Source organism: Chinchilla lanigera, unplaced genomic scaffold (genome assembly GCF_000276665.1).
Source record: "Chinchilla lanigera isolate Chin_1 unplaced genomic scaffold, ChiLan1.0 scaffold00113, whole genome shotgun sequence".
NCBI classification, from domain to species: domain Eukaryota; kingdom Metazoa; phylum Chordata; class Mammalia; order Rodentia; family Chinchillidae; genus Chinchilla; species Chinchilla lanigera.
The window spans coordinates 875,713-892,633 of record NW_004955514.1 but is presented as its reverse complement, the minus strand read 5'-3'; the positions used below and the strand labels follow the sequence as shown (position 1 = coordinate 892,633).

Below are 16,921 nucleotides of genomic sequence, written 5' to 3'. Positions count from 1 at the left end.
AGGGAGCACAGTGGCTTTCACTGGCAGATGACTGCACAGTGCCACATCTGAGAACTCCTAGAGACAGAGCTGTGATGTGTAAACATCTACAAGATACAAAACACACAGTCTCATGTATTCAGTGAGGCAACACACACTCACACAGACCAGAGTGGCCGGTGAGCAAGGTGGAAGGCTAAAGTGCCAGGCAGGGCTCTTGGAACAGGGGATCGGGGTGCAGCTGGCCTTGGTAGAGATGGGGAGGTGATGTAGCTCGTGCTCCAGGACACTTGCCTGGGAGCTAGGGCAGGTGGGGGAGGAAGGCAAGCTGTGAGAGGAGCTCTAGGTCTCACAGAGGAGCCAGGGGAGGAGGAAGAGCCAAGGGAGGGTGGAGCTTGTGGAGGAAGAGTCTGGATGTGAAGGTCCAGGAGAGATATCAAGCTTTGAGGAAGAAAGTGTTTGGTACTTAAGAAAAGAGTGTTCCAGGGAGACAGAGGGGTGAGGAGGGAGGAGAGCTCTGTGGTATGATGAATACAGGGTTCCAAGTATGCAGACCAGAGTATTCCAGGTGTGTGGGAGAGAAACTTCAGAGTGGAGGACAAGAGGATTTTGAGGTCAAGAGGAAATAGGTCCAGATGTGTTAATCAGAGTGAGGTAAGGATGAGGAGGGAGGGGCTCTGTGGTGTGAGGAGAGCGCTGTGTGGTGTGAGGAGAGGGCTGTGTGGTGTGAGGGGAACGCTGTGTGGTGTGAGGAGAGTGCTGTGTGGTGTGAGGAGAGCGCTGTGTGGTGTGAGAGGGCTGTGTGGTGTGAGGAGAGTGTTGTGTGGTGTGAGGAGAGCGCTCTGTGGTGTGAGGAGAGCACTGTGTGGTGTGAGGAGAGGGCTGTGTGGTGTGAGCAGAACCCTGTGTAGTGTGAGAAGAGCACTGTGTGGTGTGAGGAGAGGGTTGTGTGGTGTGAGGAGAGGGCTGTGTGGTGTGAGGAGAGCGCTGTGTGGTGTGAGGAGAGCCCTGTGTGGTGTGAGCAGAACCCTGTGTGGTGTGAGGAGAGCGCTGTATGGTGTGAGGAGAGCGCTGTGTGGTGTGAGGAGAGGGCTGTGTGGTGTGAGGAAAGGGTTGTGTGGCGTGAGGAGAGCGCTGTATGGTGTGAGGAGAGCACTGTGTGGTGTGAGGAGAGGGCTGTGTGGTGTGAGGTACAGATTGCTCAGTGGTGTGAGAGTGTTTTGTGGTGTGAGATGGACAGTGCTCCATGGTGTGAACAGTACAGTGCTCTGTGGTGTGAGGAGCAGTGTGCTGTGTTGTCTGTTGGTGCAAGGAGAGTTCTCAGACGTAAGACAAGAGTGTCCCATGTTGAGGATGAATGGGTTCTCGGTGAGGTGTTTGGGTTTCTGTTCAATGTCACATGCATGAGCTGCACAGACTGTTGTGTGGAGGGAGTTGCCATTTGTAGCTAAGGGTGGCAGGTAATGGGTGCTACTTGTACATCCTATGACCGAACTCTTTATTGTCTTTATTCCCAGTCCTGACCCTGTCCTTACTGCCCTCCATCTGCAGTTTCCCTGTGCCCTTCCCAGGCATTTGCACCACCTGGAGGGGCAGGGCTGTTTGTGGCTGTCCCTCCTTAGCGCCTCAGTAAGTCCCCACTGGGTGGGGTTCAGAGGCCTGGGTACAGTGGGAGACAGGAGTAGGTAAGGGCGAGTATAATCAGGTGCACGCATGTTGTACAAGTATGCTGTGCTTGTCTGATCACTGTGCTGTGTGTGGCTGTGCACGCACTGTGCTCTCGTGTTGGTGAATTGCTGCATAGGTGCACATATATACATTTAACCAATTGCTCTGTGTGTGTTTGTTACATGTTCTATGTGTGCACATGGGTGCTGTGTGCTTGTGTGTGCCAGCAAGCATGTGCACACGTGTGTAAGTACATACAAGTACGTGTATGAATGTACTACATGGTCTGCACGTGCATGTATATATTGTGCATGGGAATGCATGCTGATGTGTATGCGTGCGTCTGTGGTCCTCCTAGTGTGTGAGTGTTCATCTGTCTTGTGAGCATTGCATCCATGTTGTGCACATGTGGGTACTGTGTGAGCATACATGGGTGGCATGTGGGCTTGTGTGAGCATGTGTGCACGTGTGTGTGCACATTTATATGGACTTGTATGAGCTTGTGCATCTGCTGTGTGTGTTTGTGACTTTAGGTGCTGTGTGTGAGTGTGAGCTGGTATGAAGCTGTGTTCCATGTGTGTGCACAGGCATGTACAGTGTGTATGTGTGAAGACACACATGCCTGTCCACACATACGACAGAGGGAGCTTGGCTTGGGTGTTGGCAGTGCCTGGGGTCTGCTTCAGATGCCACACTCCTCTGGAGCGTCAGGTGCAGGACCCCAGCAGGCCAAGACTTGAACCTTCACCAGCCAGGATCATCAGAGGCCCTGTGCGACCTGGTGTAAATACGGCAATCTGCACTTTGGATAAATACAAGATGCATCAAAAGATTTAAGGCACCTGTTGTGTATTTAAAAGAATTATATCTTGTTTATGGTTCAGTATAAAACGCACAGCTGATTTATATAGTGGCTGGTCCATCGCAGAGGAAATCTCATTTCAATCATAAATGGCAGGGTTTGATTTAAGAATTCATTCTTTAATGGGTCTGCAATGTTCAAATTTAAACCCATTCAATTCATCAGCCAAATATTCAATATGGGCACAGGGAACTCATTTAGGCAAACAGAGACTTTTAATATAAATTTTCCGGGAGATTTCTCCATCGATTCCGCAGTTTAGTGCAAAATGATTTGTGCGATACATTCTTGGGGATCAATGCTGCCGGTCAATGGCTCCTATAAAACCACCTCCCCCGTCGCGTGGGTCAGGGAACTTTGGCTCTGGGCTGGACAGTGCGGTGCTCGCTGGTGCCCTGTGGTCTCTGCCCCTGCCCCTGCCAACAGAGGGGCACCGAGAGCTTCATGGGCCTTTTGTCCATGAGCACACAGAGACCCCAGGGCTCAGAGCCCAGGCCTGCATGGTAGCCACATTCTGCCGCCTGCCTGGTGACGCTCCCTCTGACCCAGGGCTCAGGCCAGTTGGAGAGATGTCCGTCTTCGTGTGCACAGAGCTCACCTAGGGGAGGGCTCATCAGCCGTCCTGGCCACAGCCAGCTAAGTCACTGCCCTGGGCTGGTGAGGGAAGGCCCTTTCTGGGCAGGCCTGACTGCCATTGGTAGCCTGTCCCTGTGTGGTCTCTGGGACAGCTGAGGGGGTCTCACTGCAAAGACCTGGAGCCTCCTGAGGCAGGGATAGCCTGACTGTTGGGCACCAAGGCCTCGGATGAGGGTGGCCGAGACTGGGGCTCACAGGTTGGGGTCTCTGAGGCCCAAGGGGACAGGACCCCACCATCCCCACACCCCAGCACATGCTGTGCTCCAGGAGCTGCTGAGTGGGACGTGTGAAGGCCGTGCCAGTGCAGCACAGAGCTGTCACCAGAATGCAGAAAGGGGTCGCTGGCAGCACTTCCTGCTCCTGTGGCCCAGCTGAGGTTGGCAATTGAGGTTGCCGGGGTGGCCTGGGACTCTGATCTGTGTTCAGTGTCCCCAGGTGAGGCCTTGAGGATTTGTGTGTGTGTGTGTGTGTGTTTGAGACAGGCTCTCACTCTGTAGCCCAGGCTAGCTTGAACCCATAACAATCCTTCTGCTTCAACCTCCCAAATGCTGGGATTACAGGTGTGTACCACCAGACCCAGCAAGGCCTTCAGGATCTGACCGAGATCCTGCACAGAGTTCAAGGCCATGTGGCCTGGCCAAATCCTCACTGCTTGCAGCAGCTGGGCCATCCCTGTGGGCATCGTGGGGAGAGGAACTGTCATAGTGACGGGGTCCCCCCCGCCCCCGTTGAGCCTGGTGGCCCTTTCTGTGCCTAGAGTAGGGTAGCAGTTCTGAGCTCTGGGTGCCCAAGGGCCAGTGGGCCAGGGCTGCTGCAGGTCAGCTGGCTCCAGGTTGAGCTCCAGTCCCTAGGGGCCCAGGCCACAGTGCCGGGTAAGGCAGGGCTGGAGGACAGTCGAGTACCTGGATGTGCAGGTGGGTGATCAGGTGGATTGGAGGCTCCAAGGACAAGGACAGTCCTTCTGCCTTCTGAGAGGCTCTTGCTCTGGACCACATGTCCCTTGCCCCCCAGCACTGAGCCGGGGCTCCTCAGCCTGAGCTGCTCTGTACTTGCCCACCTTAGGTCCCCTGCTGCCCACAATCTTCTGGGCCCTGGTCCTGCCCACCGGGAGCTGGGTGCTCCCTACTGCTCTGGGCCTGGGGCTTCCTCCTGTGGTGTCAGGGTCTGAACCTCTGCTCACTGGTCAGGTGCTCACGTTCCTCTCCATCTCTCCCAAGCTTGCCTCGCTGGCCCCATCCTGAGATGAGCCAGATGCTTCTCCTTAGAGGAGGGGAAGGGCAGGCCAGGAGCTGGGCAGGCCAGGAGCTGGGGCTGGACCTGCTGGGTGTCCCAGCATCTGGCCAGAAAACAGTGCCCAGCAGGCCAGGTGAGGATGGGGCGCTGGGGAGGAGTGTGGGTGCAGCCTTGGCCTGGGGAGTCCTGGGGAGGCGTGGAGCTGTACAGGGACCCTGCGTAGGGGGCCGGGCAGACAATAACTGCAGGGTCCATGGCCCTGAGGTGACAGGGCTCTTGCCATGGGGTAGCACCTGAAGGCTGGGTGGCCCTGTCCCCAAGTACTGAGGGTGCAGAAGGAGGTTGGTGGCGTCTGCCGCCGCTTCCTCCACCGTGGGCATGGAGTCTGTGCTGTCTGCCAGGCGGTGCCTGTGGAGCTGGCTACCCTTGCACCCTGCTCCTGCCCTGTCCCTGTCCCGATCCCGCTGCTTCCCTGGGGCTGCCTGGTGCACAAGTGTCCACCAGGAATGAAAAGCAGGGGCATATTGATTTCATTTCCAAATTATTAATCAACTTCACAGCTCAACAGAAATATTGTATTGTTCAGCTTGGGCAGATCCGAATGGCTTTCCCTTGGGCGAGGAGCAGGGCTGGTGAAGGACGGAGGGTGATAAACGGGGCTGAGGTGGTGGGCGCCCGCAGGGAGCAGGGTGCAGCTGGAAGGGCCCAGGAGGTAGGTGTGGGCGCCACCTGGCCCACTGGGCCCACAGAGGAGGTTCTGCAGCTGCCTGGGAAATGGGGTGCAGCAGGGTAGGTGCCCCGGGCTGGCCTGGTCAGCACTAGCCTGAAGCTGGAGTCAAGTCTGTCCTTGTAGGGGTCCCAGGGGTGAACCCACCACTGGCCCCCTGGTCCCCAGAGCCGGGATGCAGCCTGGAGCGAGGGCCTGGCCAGGAAGGGCTGCAGTGCGGAGCACCTGGGCACACGGTGGGCTCCAGTCTGGCCAAGGTGGGGGAATGGTGAGGGCAGAGTTGAGGGGGCCACGGGGCCAGGTGTGGCAAAGGCTGGGGTGGGGGGGACAGGCTCGGGGACAGCCCGGGTGTGGGGCTAGCAGGCATCCTGGGCAAGGGAGCTGGGTGAAGGGGAGGCTTGGCCGCCATCCCCTGCATTGCCAAGGCCATGCTGTGTGCCCGTGCACTGGTCCCCTGGTGCCATTCGGTGTAGGGGTCTTTTGCTTAGCAAAGTGCGGCTCTGGTAGCTGTCCTGAGGCCAGATGCGGACTGCTCTGTCCACATTGCTCAAGACTCTCATCCTGAGTAGATTTACAGGGCTTTTGGAACCCACAGCCCCCGAGAAGTCAGAGCAGGTTTGCAGGTTACGGAGCAGGAGGATCATAGGTTTAAGCTCAGTTTAGCGAGACCCTGCCTTGAAATGAAACATAAATAGGGCTGGAGGTGCAGCTCAGTGCAAAGGCCCTGAAGAAAAAGCCCTGGAAACCTCCTATCCTCCTCCTTGGGAGGAGCCTGCTGAGGTTTCTGGGTGGGCCGGGCCACGGGGAGGCCCTGAACCCCTGGCTGGGTTACAGACCAGGGAGCCCACAGTGCAGACAGCTCTCGAGGAGGCCACAGACCTGCACACAGTGTCCATTCTGGGGAGCAGGTGGTTCCCATGGCCTGACGTAGAGTGACGCTGCTTCTGCTGCTCCTCGGGGGCACCGGCTCTGGGTGAGCCACTGTGTTGTGAGGATCCAACTACTCAGAGAGGCGGGGCTGGGGCTCCGCAGTCACCGCAGAGCTCCCCACAGCGTGCCCTGGGCCCCAGCCTCCCGGCTCTCCCTGAGAAGGGGACGGCGTCGTGGCACAGATGGGGGCCTGGCAGCAAAGGGAGCACAGGGTCTGGGCCTGGGGTGCGGGTGGAGAGGGATGCGGGGCTGGGGTGGGGGGAGGAGGGAGGGAGGGACTCCGCGGAGACAAGGCTGAAGCGGCTGCGGCAGGAGCAGAGCAGGTCCAGCATGGTGCAGGCCTGGCCCCATCCCTTCACCCTGGACGCGGACACCTGTATCTCTGGGCTGTACTGGGCGGAAGGGCAGGGGCCAGGGCTGGGGTTGAGAGGAGGCGCAAGGCCAGGCGAGGGGGCAGCAGGGCCGCACTGAGTAGGAGGGGCGGGAGGAGGCGTGCTGTGAGGCTGAGGCTCTGGGCTCCTGGGTCTGGGGTGTGACTGGATGCTGTCCCCCATGCCCTGCCACAGCACCCCTTCTCCTTCTGGGGCCAGGCCTGGCTGCCCCTTTCTGTCCCCTCCCTACTCCACCCTGCATTGCCCCCTCAGGGCCTTGAGGACCCTGCACTCTGCTCTTCTCCTGAAGAGTCAAGGTTGCAGGAACCGGGCAGTTCTGTCCGGTTCTGTCTGCTTGCTGACAGCAGTGCTCACGAGCTCAGCCTGGGCCGGCTCTTCCTGAGCTGGGTGCCCTGTCTGGTGCAGGCCTGGCCCCTTCTGGTGCCCCTGGGTCTCCGCCGCAGGCCCCGCAGTGTGATTTCCTGCGCGCTCCTGTCCCAGACACCTGGCCTGGGACCTCTTGGTGGCTACATGCGCAGCTCAAGCTCATGGGCCAGCCCGGCGGGCAGAGGTTGTGTGGTGCTGGCTGCCGTATGGCTCAGTGGACGGCTTTCGCAGGCTGCCTGGCCCAGGAGGCTGCGGCCACGCGGACTGACAGCGGCAAGAGTGACGGCCCCACTGCGCCCCAGTGTGGCAACTGCCTGTCATCAGCCACCGCTGTGGAAGCCACTGCAGCCTCGGGGCTCCAGCTGCCAGGACGCGTGCTGGGGCTTCTGGTCCTTCGCACCCACTTCCATCCCTCCTCTGGGGTTGAGGCCTGGGGTCTCCTGAGATCTCTTTGAAGCCCATAGGCCCCCAGAGCTGCGTGCCAGGCCCTGAGGGTAGGATGCTCTCTGCACTCAGGCTGGCATTCCCCTCTCCAGGGCCCGAGGCTGTGGAGTTGCCAAGGGTGAGGTCCCCCTGGGCCACTGCAGGGAGCAGGGCAGCCCTGGCCGGGCGCTGCTGGGGGTGTGTAGCAACTGTTCCTGGAGGGGCCCAGGCGGGCACTGGCCACAGGGTGGCCAGCTGAGCAGAGGCCGTGTGAGCCCAGAGCCTGGATGTGGGGTCTCCAGGGGTCTCTGCGTCCGGAGCTGCTGCTTCCTAAGAGCCCGCAGGAAGGCTGGTTCCCCCTCCAGGTACGGTGTTGCATCCAGGCCTGACCGCAGGGCTCAGGACCTTCCTGTGGGGGTCACCCAGGAGACGGAGGGCTGTCCTCCAAGCACAGGGAGGGTGTGTCACTGGGAGCTGGGACCTTCAGAGGCAAGTCCAGCCTTTAAACTGTGAGTCAGCATAGCAGTCAGACAAGTGCCAGGCATGAGGCCCTCCCTGCAGAGCTGTGCCTCTGGCAACGTGGGGGCAGGGCCACACCAGTCCTGTGAGCCCAGGCTGTGGCCTCAGAATGGCTCTCTCCCTATCCTGGGGCCCTTGAGGGCCACCCCACATCCGGCCCCGTAGTGCCCTACACGAGGTCTCATTGTCTGCCTGGCCATGCTGAGCCGGCAGTGAAGGGAGGGGCCTGCAATGGCTGGGACCGGTGGCCCGAAATAACTCACTTTCAACCCCCCAAGTGTTTCGGCCAGTCAATTTTCAAACCACATTTGCTCTCTTATTGTTTATTTTCGGGCAGCAGCAGCAATTTTCAAGGCCGCTGCCACTGCCACCTCAGCTATCTTGCGGGTCACCTGTCACTCCAGAAAGGTCAGCGGCTCATTCAGATTCCATCACTGCGTGCGAGCCGCAGCCACCGCGTCTGCCGCAGGCTCCGTGAAGCTAGAGACCCCGTGTCCTCACCTTCCTGTCCTGGAACCGACTGCATGCGGGTCGCCCCCATGGCCTGGCTAAAGGGCTCCCGTCCAGCAGGTCTTGCCCTCTGTGCTGGCCTCTTAGGGTGGAGTTGGCCAGTTCTGCCAGCCCAGGGGCCAGTACCCAGCACTCTGGGGCTGCGCCCCCCACCCGAACTCAGGACAGCCACTGACGGGTGGACCTGCTGAGCCTGTCCTGTTGGGTCGGGGAGCTCCGCGCTCAGATGGGGCAGCTGGGCGGGAGGGCAGCTTCGGGCAGCACTGTCCTGGTTGGTGGAGCATGCTCTTCAGACCGGTGCCCACAGGCACCCTGTGGGCAGAGGCCTGGGGCAGGAGGGATGGCACTGGGACCAGCTGCCAACTGTCCAGCCCATCTGTGGGCAGGGGAAGGGTGGACACCTCTGGACCTGCCACACGGAAGAGCAGCACCTGGAGAGTCCAGGCCCGCTGTCTGGGCTCTCGACAAGCAGGCTGCAAGGAAGCAGCGTCTTCTAGGTAGGGGACCAGGTGGGCAGCGGAGCCACCTCAGTGAAGGGTCACTGGGGTCTTCCTGCCCTGTCCACCATCCCTCAGGCCCCAGCTGTGCAGAGGGCAGCTCAGGCAGGGCCTGGGTGTGGGTAGGATGGCTGAGTAGGGTGGGCTCCTAGCTGTAGTGCTGGGGTCTCCAGTGCTTTTGGGCCTCCAGCCCCCTGGGTGCCTCTGAGGACTGGGTTGGGTCGAGTCCTGGCCTGATGGAGCCTGCTCACCCTCCACCTTGCCCGAGAATCTGGGCAGTGTGTGTGGTGGGGAGGCAGCGGTGCCTGCAGTAGGCAGTGGCTGCACACCGGGGCCAGCAGCGGGGCTCACGATCACTCGGGGAGGGGTGGGGTGTGTGGCTTCCTGGAACAGCAGGGCTGCGCTGGGCAGCTGGCAGGATGGGGAGAATGAAGGCCCAGTTTGCCTGGGCGGGGCTGGGTGAGCACAGCACCTGCGTGGCCAGGCCTAAGCTACACCATCCCGGAGGGATGATGCTGGCACCTCCTGGGCCTGCCTGCGCACGTCCCCTCTGCACCCAGCAAGGCACAGGGAGCCGTGCTGCCCACCACAGGGCTGGCACCAGGCGAGATGGTGGGGACAGGGCCTGATCGAGGGGTCGGGCAGGGTGGGGGCGGTGGGGCCCAGGGTGTCAGGAGGGCCCAGCAGCACCGTGACCTCACCCTCACGCCCTTGGCCCTTCAGTCCTGGGGATGAATGTTAAGGGCCACTGTCCCAGGGGGCTCGGCACACGTCCGGGATGAGTTTCTGTGGCTGAGGGTGCGTGGCGTCTGTGCGTGTGTGAGCAGCAGCGTGTGTGGCCTGCGTGCTGTGTGTCGCCAAGGCCTAGGGCGAGGGCAAGGGGCCTCCTTTCACACGCTGGCCCTGGCACCATTTTCCTCATTCAGACCATGTGTGCTGATGCAGAGCCGAGCACAGCGGCTGCGCTGGACCCTCCAGGCCTGGCCTGCCCATGGCCCGCTCTGCCCAAGCCTGTGGGGCCTGGGCTCACACCTGTGGCTTCTCTGTGCCTCCTTCCCTTGCCAGGGAGAGCCCGAGGGAGTCCCTCTGCGGTGCCCCACGCCTGCACCCAAGGGCTGTGGTGTGGTTGGCCCCTGCCCCTTGGGGTGGTGCCCAGGGCAAACTGAGACTCCACTGGCCCCCCAGCCAGCCTGGTCTCTGGGGAGGAGCATCTGGGCCTTCTCCATCTGCCTTGGGCGCCCCTTTTCCCTGGCCTGGGCACCCTCTTGGGCACAGCTCCCTGGAAGGCTTGGCCCTCATGTTGCAGCCCTTCAGACTCAGGCTGTCTGGCCCACGTGCCCAGGACCTCGCCCCGTGGGGCTGGAGCGTGGAGGAGGGAGTGAGGAGCTCTGTGTGGGCTGCTGGGGGCCGACAGGTCCAGCAAGGTGGGGCCAGGCCTGGCTGAGACAGCCCAGAGGGAGGAGGAGCCCACAAGGAGGAGACCTGTCCCTGGGGGCGAGAAAGAGCTCTGGCCTGAACCAAAGGCTGCTCTGCGCCCTGTGCATGTCCATAGAGCAGTTCCCAAACCAGCCCCTGCTCAAGGCTGACCCTAAGCTCTGTAGTATAAGCATTTAGTTATCTACCCATCCACTTGCCCTGCACCCACACACCCACACACCATTCACCCAAACTCCCATCACCCCTCCACCATCTGTCCAGTCAACTACCCATTCATCTACTTATCCACCCACTCACGCATCCATCCACCCACATGTCCATGTGTCCATGCATCCATCTATCTACCCACCTACCCACCCATGTATCGATCCATCCACCCTCCTATCCGTCCATCCAACTGCCCATTTATTCATCCACCTATCTTCCCACTCACCCACCCATCTTCCCACTCACCCACCCATGTATCCATCCATCCATCCATCCATCCATCCATCCATCCATCCATCCATCCACTCACCATCTGTCCTATCTATCTATCCATCCATTTTCATCACTCATCCCTTCGCCTATCCATCCACCTACTCTCCAAACTCCCACCCATCCATCAGCCACCTGTCCCACCCATGTACCTATCCACCCACTCATATATCCATCTATCCACTCATGTGACCCCCATTAAAACTCCCATCCATCCATCCTTCGTCTGTCCTTCCACTGGCCCATGCATCTGCCTACCCATCCACTCATCCATCCATCCATCCATCCAATCTGCAGGTCCACAAGCATGTGTAAGACAGCGGTGAGGCCAGGTCATGGCCATGGCATTGGGGATACCAAAGGGCTTGTTCCAGGGTCTCTGCTGCTGCAGAGAACTCAGTGCTACCCTGTGACCCCACTTCTGCATGTGTGGACAGGGGACAGTGTGGGTGGAAGGCCAAACTGGAGTAGGGGTGTGCCCTGTGGCTGCAGCATCCCCTTGCTTCAGCTTCTGTGCCTCTCCCTGGAGACTGTCCCTGGGCAGAGCATCCTCCTCCCTGGCTTGTGTCCCTTGTCCCTGCCTGGCTGCCTTTCAAGTCAAGTGAGGCAAAGGTCCTTGCTCCCAATCCACCACGCCCCCTTGCCTTGCCTACCCTGCACATTGCCAGCCTCCCACCCCGAGGTCCCTGCTTCTAAGACCGATGCCCATGGGGCAGTGACCCACAGGCAGCTACAGGGAGCCAGGGAGCTGGGCCCAAGTTCCCAGGGTTTGGGTCACCCAGAGGCTCCCTCTGCCCCTGCACTGAGGACCCATGCCCTGCGTCCTGGCCGCCTCAGGCTGGCTGTGCCCTCCAGCCTCAGGCTCACCCAGCCTCCTCAGCAAGGGGCTGCAGGGCTGCAGGAGGGCCGAAGGACTGCGTGGGGAGAGGCCCTGGTGCCACACACACCCTGCACACACCGCGCGGGAGAGAAAGAAAGATAACTGATGGGTAGTATTTTAAGGCATATTAACCCAATTACAAGTATATTTTTACAATCATGGCTCCAACATTTATCACGCGGCGTTTATTAGCCCCCGGAGCTGGGCTGTGTCAAATGAAGGCGATGAAACAGGCGCATTTCATTACGCGCTGCCTGCGCGGCCGCTTCAGCCCAGCGCTTAAACCGCATGATTTTATCAAAATCTTCAGAAATTGAAGCAATCACTAAAAGGTGTCGGGGAATTAAAATGTTCTGTCTTGGGGAAAGAGATACACTTCTTGTAACATATATCAGGGGCTCTTTCTTTCTTTCTTTTTTTTAAAGACACATTACTATGCAGAGAAAAGGCACACAGTGTGGGAGGGGCCGTTCCGGAAGGGTCGGGGACAGCAATTCGTCATGCTTAGAAATTGTCTTCTGAGGGACGCGTGGCTGGGAGAGATTTCAGGGGTCTCTCTCTCCCGCCTTTTCCCTCCTTCCTTCCCTCCCTCCATCTCTCCCTCTGTTTTTCTGATTTTCTTTGTCACCTCGTGTCCGGGGGGACACTGCCCCAGAGCCTCTTCGGGGTGGGGTGTGATCACACAGCTCCGGTCTGTGCCCTGCGATTCCAGGTAGCCGAGACCTGAATGGCTTTGTCTCTGTCCTTCGAATTCAGTCCATGGTTCTGGCGCTGACGGCCACATGGGCAGGGACCGTGGAGGGGTGTGTGGGACTCTCCGGGTCTTTCTGTGGGAGTCCTCCCAGCTCTGGGTGTCCCATGACTGTCCCAGAAGAGACAGTTTCACTACTGTCCTCCATCTAGCTGGGAACAATGGGCCACATGCTGCTCCGGTCATTCCTGAAGTCACACAGGGGACCAACAGTGCCAGGGGAGCTGGCCCAGGTTGGACAGAGGCTGCTGCCTGGCAGCAGAGGCCCGGAGGGTTTGCTCTCCCCGCCAGGAGGTGGGAGCCACCTGGGACCCAGTCCTCCTGCTGGGCAGGCTCTGGGGGAGGGCTGCGCCTGCTCAGGCCTGGACGGGGTGTCCTGGGCCCTGCCTGAGCATGAGGGGGACCCGGGGGCAGGGGCCTGTGGGGCAGACCGGGCTGTGTCTCACAGGCTGGGCGGCTGGGCAGGGGAGCCCTGACCGGGACCGTGGGCTGGGTGGCTGCAGCCCTGGCCATGCCTGCCTGAGGCCAAATGTTACCCAAAGTGGGGGCTTTTGGATGCCCTTAGCCCCTGGGCAGGAGGATGGGGACAGACACTGGATGGGGACAGACGCTGGACAGGGCTCCTGGAGGGCTGGCCCCACCCTGGATGTGTCCATGCCTCTCCACCAGCAGAGGCTGTCTTCTAAGCCAGCACTCCCCGTGGCTGTGGGTGTGCTGCTCCCTCCCCGTCCCCACACTCCCCCGCCTCTCCCGCCCGCCTATCCATCTCCCCACACGCTGCCTCTGCCGTCTCTGTCTCCACCTCTCCCCGTGTCTCTCTGAAGTTCCACTTCAGAGGTGACACAGTTGAAAACTTGGAAACAATCTCAATGTCTTCAGTGCAGAATAAGGGTGCTGTGGTGGCCCACAGTGACTTCTAGTGGGCAGGACCTGGCAGAGCGGGGAGGGGGACTGAGGTCTCCGGACATGTGAACCAAGCCCCAGATCCTGCTCCACTGGGGAAGAAGCCTGGGTGAGGCAGGCGAGCGCTCTGCGCCTGCCTCTGCCTGGTTCCCTGGCTGGAGCCTCTGGACACAACAGTCTCAGAGCGCAACACGGATCAGCGGAGGTCACATGTTACGGAGCAGTGGCTTTAGCTGGGGTGGTGGCACACTCCTGTGAATCCCAGCACTCTGGGAGGCTGATGCAGGAGGATGGCCACTTAGTGAGATCCTGTCTCAAATAAGAACAATGAAAAGGGTTGAGGGTGTAGGTTGGTGGTGGAATGTCCAGGGTTCAACCTCCAGGGCTGGAGGAGAAAAAAAAAGAGCAGGAGCCATGCAAGGTGCCGAGGGCCTGGGAGTGGGAGGCCCCTGGTGTCTGTCGGACGGTGTGAGGCCAGGGCCTGGTGTGGCATTGGCAGGGTTCCTGAGTTGTCCCCGTGGGGAGGCAGGTGTTGGCTGTTGGGCTTCAGGGCTGTTACCTGCCACTGAAGTTAGGCTGGAAGCAAACAAGTCGTAATGAAAACCGCGGACTTCATGGAGGCTTGGGCGGAGCACAGGCCCCGCTCCCGGGCGGCTTCGCCCTGGGTCAGCCCTGGGCCCGGCTCTGCCTCCCTTGCATGTGGGGTGCATTTGCTCGGGCTGCTCAGGAGGGATGGACAGACACCATGGGGCCGGTGAGCCCTGCCCTGGCTACTGTCCTGGAGCTCTGTCTGCTTCTGCAGATGCCTGGGGGAGAGCGGAGGTCTGCGGCCGGGCCGTGTCAGTGCCGACGCTGAGTGGGCACCAGGGCTCAGCGCTCACGAAGTGGCCTGGCTGTGGCCCCGTCGCCCTGAGCCACACCTCGGCCTCGTCGCTGGGAGGGATGTGCCCTCCACATGCCACGTTGGCAGGGACAGACCCCAGAGGCAGAGGTACGTTGGCCTCCTGTGGGTCCCAGGTCTGGGGACTCTGGTTCTGGCTCCCCTGGGCTGGCAGTGACCAGGCAGGAGCCACTGCGGCCCTGGAGAGCAGCGACCGGGCCCTTGGGTGGGGCTGTCCTGCTGTAGGACAGGAGAGTGGAGGGAACTGAAGCCTGGTGGACCACAGTGGAGACCCTCAGGCCTTTTGGTGTGGCTGAGCTGGAGCCCCAGGGGACTCTGACCCAGCCTGGCTGGGTTGGGGCACTGCCCCTGGGGGTGGTCACCCGCCCCCTAGGCCCCTGCAGGCTCTGGGAAGGATCAGCACTCACCGGCCCCCGCAAGTCAGAGTCCCCGACCCTGCCACCACGGGAGGGACAGCAGATGTCCTGGTATCCATGGCCATGAGGCTGTGGCACCCAGGATTGTGGCCCACGGACTGCCCCAGCCTGGCCCTTGGCTCGGGTGGGGCAGGGGTCCTTCACCCTTGTAGGGACCCCATGTCTCCTGTCCACCCTGTGGAACCCATTGGATTTCCCACAATGCCTTGGTGGGCTCCTCCCCCCACCCCCACCCCCGTGGCTGTTGGCGGGGGTGGATGGCCCCTACTGAGGGCCAGCATGGGCCTGAGCGCCTGTCCCAGTGGCCCAACCACAGAAGTGGAGGCACCTGTTCTCTCTCCAGTAATAACCCCAGGCTCCCTGACACCCCAGGAGGGAGGCATGGCCAACAGGGTCGGGGTCCCCAGCCTGGGCGGGGTCCCTCCTCACCAGGCCAGCCGTGTGCTGCCTCCAGGGAGCCCTCCTGGCTGTGGTGTGAACTGCTGACCCACGCTGGCTCTGTGGCACCTGGGGTGGCTGGAGGGGGCAGGGGCAGGGTCTCCCCGGGAGGGGCTGCCCACGGGGCTGGGATGCAGCTGGCCGGCTGGACAGGGACGCTGCCCAGGAGGGAGGGGTGCTCTGGCAGTTCCCCTCCCATGACCGACCGCTGCCCCAGCTGTATTTCCTGTTGTTGGGGTTGCACACTTTGCCACGCAGGGTCAGGAGTTATCCTGCTGAGTCTTTTGTGTTCTAAATTTAATTGTTGCTCTCCTTTTCTCCCTTAAAAAGATCAGTAAAAACTGTTAATTTGATCAATACTTAATTTTTTCACCCGGAGTGCGTCTCTTCTGCGGACCCGTGATAAGCAGCCAGCGGGGCAGCGGGAGGAGTGAGTTGTCAGGAGTTTCCCACTCTCCCGCGGCCACTCCGCCACTTAGAGCCGTGTAATTTATACCCCGGCAGTCGCTCCGCAATTACCCTGTCTATTGCTGTCGACAGTATCGCGCTATCTTTTAAATAGATCCGGCTTGGCTGGTCCAGACGAGCCGACGGGACAAACGATGCCATCCCTCATCCCGCAAGTCCTAAAGAGATAAGTCCCTTAAAGAGGGGACCATTTATCAGCTGATACAAGCTGGATACTTACAAGCCCACTTCTTTGTTTGGGCTCTTTTCAGATTTCCGAAGCTATTGATCTGCTTGAGGGGGTGCTTGGGGCAGCGCAGTGCTGGGGGCAGCAGGGGCCCCGGCTGGTCCCATGGGGCAGACTATCTGGAGGGGCCTGGACTCCCGCTGACACCTGGGCTTCCCTAGGCAGGTGAGGATGGTGCTGGCCCTGCCCTCACAGGCTGTAGAGCAGGGCTTTGGCATCACCAGGGCCAAGAGTGGCTGATGGAGGTGAGGGGCCTCAGATGCCACCAGCCTCTGATAGGGGCCTGGGCCTGGGCTGTGGCCACCTGCCTGCACCTAGAAAGATGGTGCGGTCAGTGCCCCTCCAACCACCTGGGCCTCTGGGCACCTGCTCATGCTTACCCCGTGTGGGCATGCAGTGGCCAGCAAGGCTGTGAGGCCTGGGCTGTGGGGTCCGGAGCTGGAGACCCCATGGCCAGGGCTCGGCATGGCAGGGCACTGTGGCTGGGTGGGTCCTCCACAGGGAGGGCCTCAGCCATGCTTCGGCTCCTCAGGACTTGTAGGATGAGGCGGGGCCTGTGGTGCACCCTGCCTGGGGGCCGCTTCTGGGGAGCAGCAGGGCTGCCCCAACAGTCCCCGCGCAGGCGTCTGACGTAACATGAGGCTGCTCAGCCCCTGGACTCCTTGACTCCTCCATCGTGAGCTCTGCCTCAGTGGGTCCTGGTGCCCTGGATGTGTCCGGGGTGGGCACCTACCACCATTCTGGGCCCCTGCATGGCGCATGTGGGGGATAGTGCCCCACAACCTGAGGGCTAAGGACGCTGACCCCTTGGGGCTGACAGTGGGGATAGAGCTGACTGCAGTGGCCCTGCTGAGCAGCCCTGGCCTCAGCTGTGGATGGACACTGGTGCTGTCCAGGGCTGAGGCCCTGGCTCTTTCCCTGCTGGCCCCTTCCCTGTGGCTGCAGCAGGGCCCCTTGGTCTCACCCTGAGCTGGCTCAGGCCCCTGTGTTCCTCCACCGTGGCCCTCGATGATCCTGTCCCCTCCCTGCAGCCTGGTTCCACACTCCTGGCCCTGTGGCTTCTCTTCCTGTGGCCCTGGGTTGATACGGAGGGTGGTGAGGCCACTATTGGAGAGGTTGCACTTGGCAAGGGCAGTGGGTGTAGGGTGGATGCTGGTGGACCCTCGGAGGACCTGTGTGTGCCAGAGCTGGGCCCATCCTACATTCTGCCCCCGGCCTATTTGGGGGTCTGGGCCTGACGTCCGCCTCCAGGAGCTTGGGGGGATCTGTGTGGTCTCCGCCC

At 60.8% G+C, this 16,921-nt stretch overlaps 1 protein-coding gene across 1 annotated transcript in view; it reads left to right on the top strand.

The window, feature by feature from the left end:
- The window catches only part of LOC102005406, a 41,437-nt gene that overhangs the window by 7,398 nt on the left and 17,118 nt on the right, over positions 1-16,921 (top strand). The window contains exons 3-5 of the mRNA XM_013506745.1: positions 5,274-5,362; positions 6,680-6,814; positions 6,871-7,167. Of these exons, the coding sequence (XP_013362199.1) occupies positions 5,274-5,362; positions 6,680-6,814; positions 6,871-7,167 (521 nt within the window). The remainder of the gene's footprint in view (positions 1-5,273; positions 5,363-6,679; positions 6,815-6,870; positions 7,168-16,921) is intronic.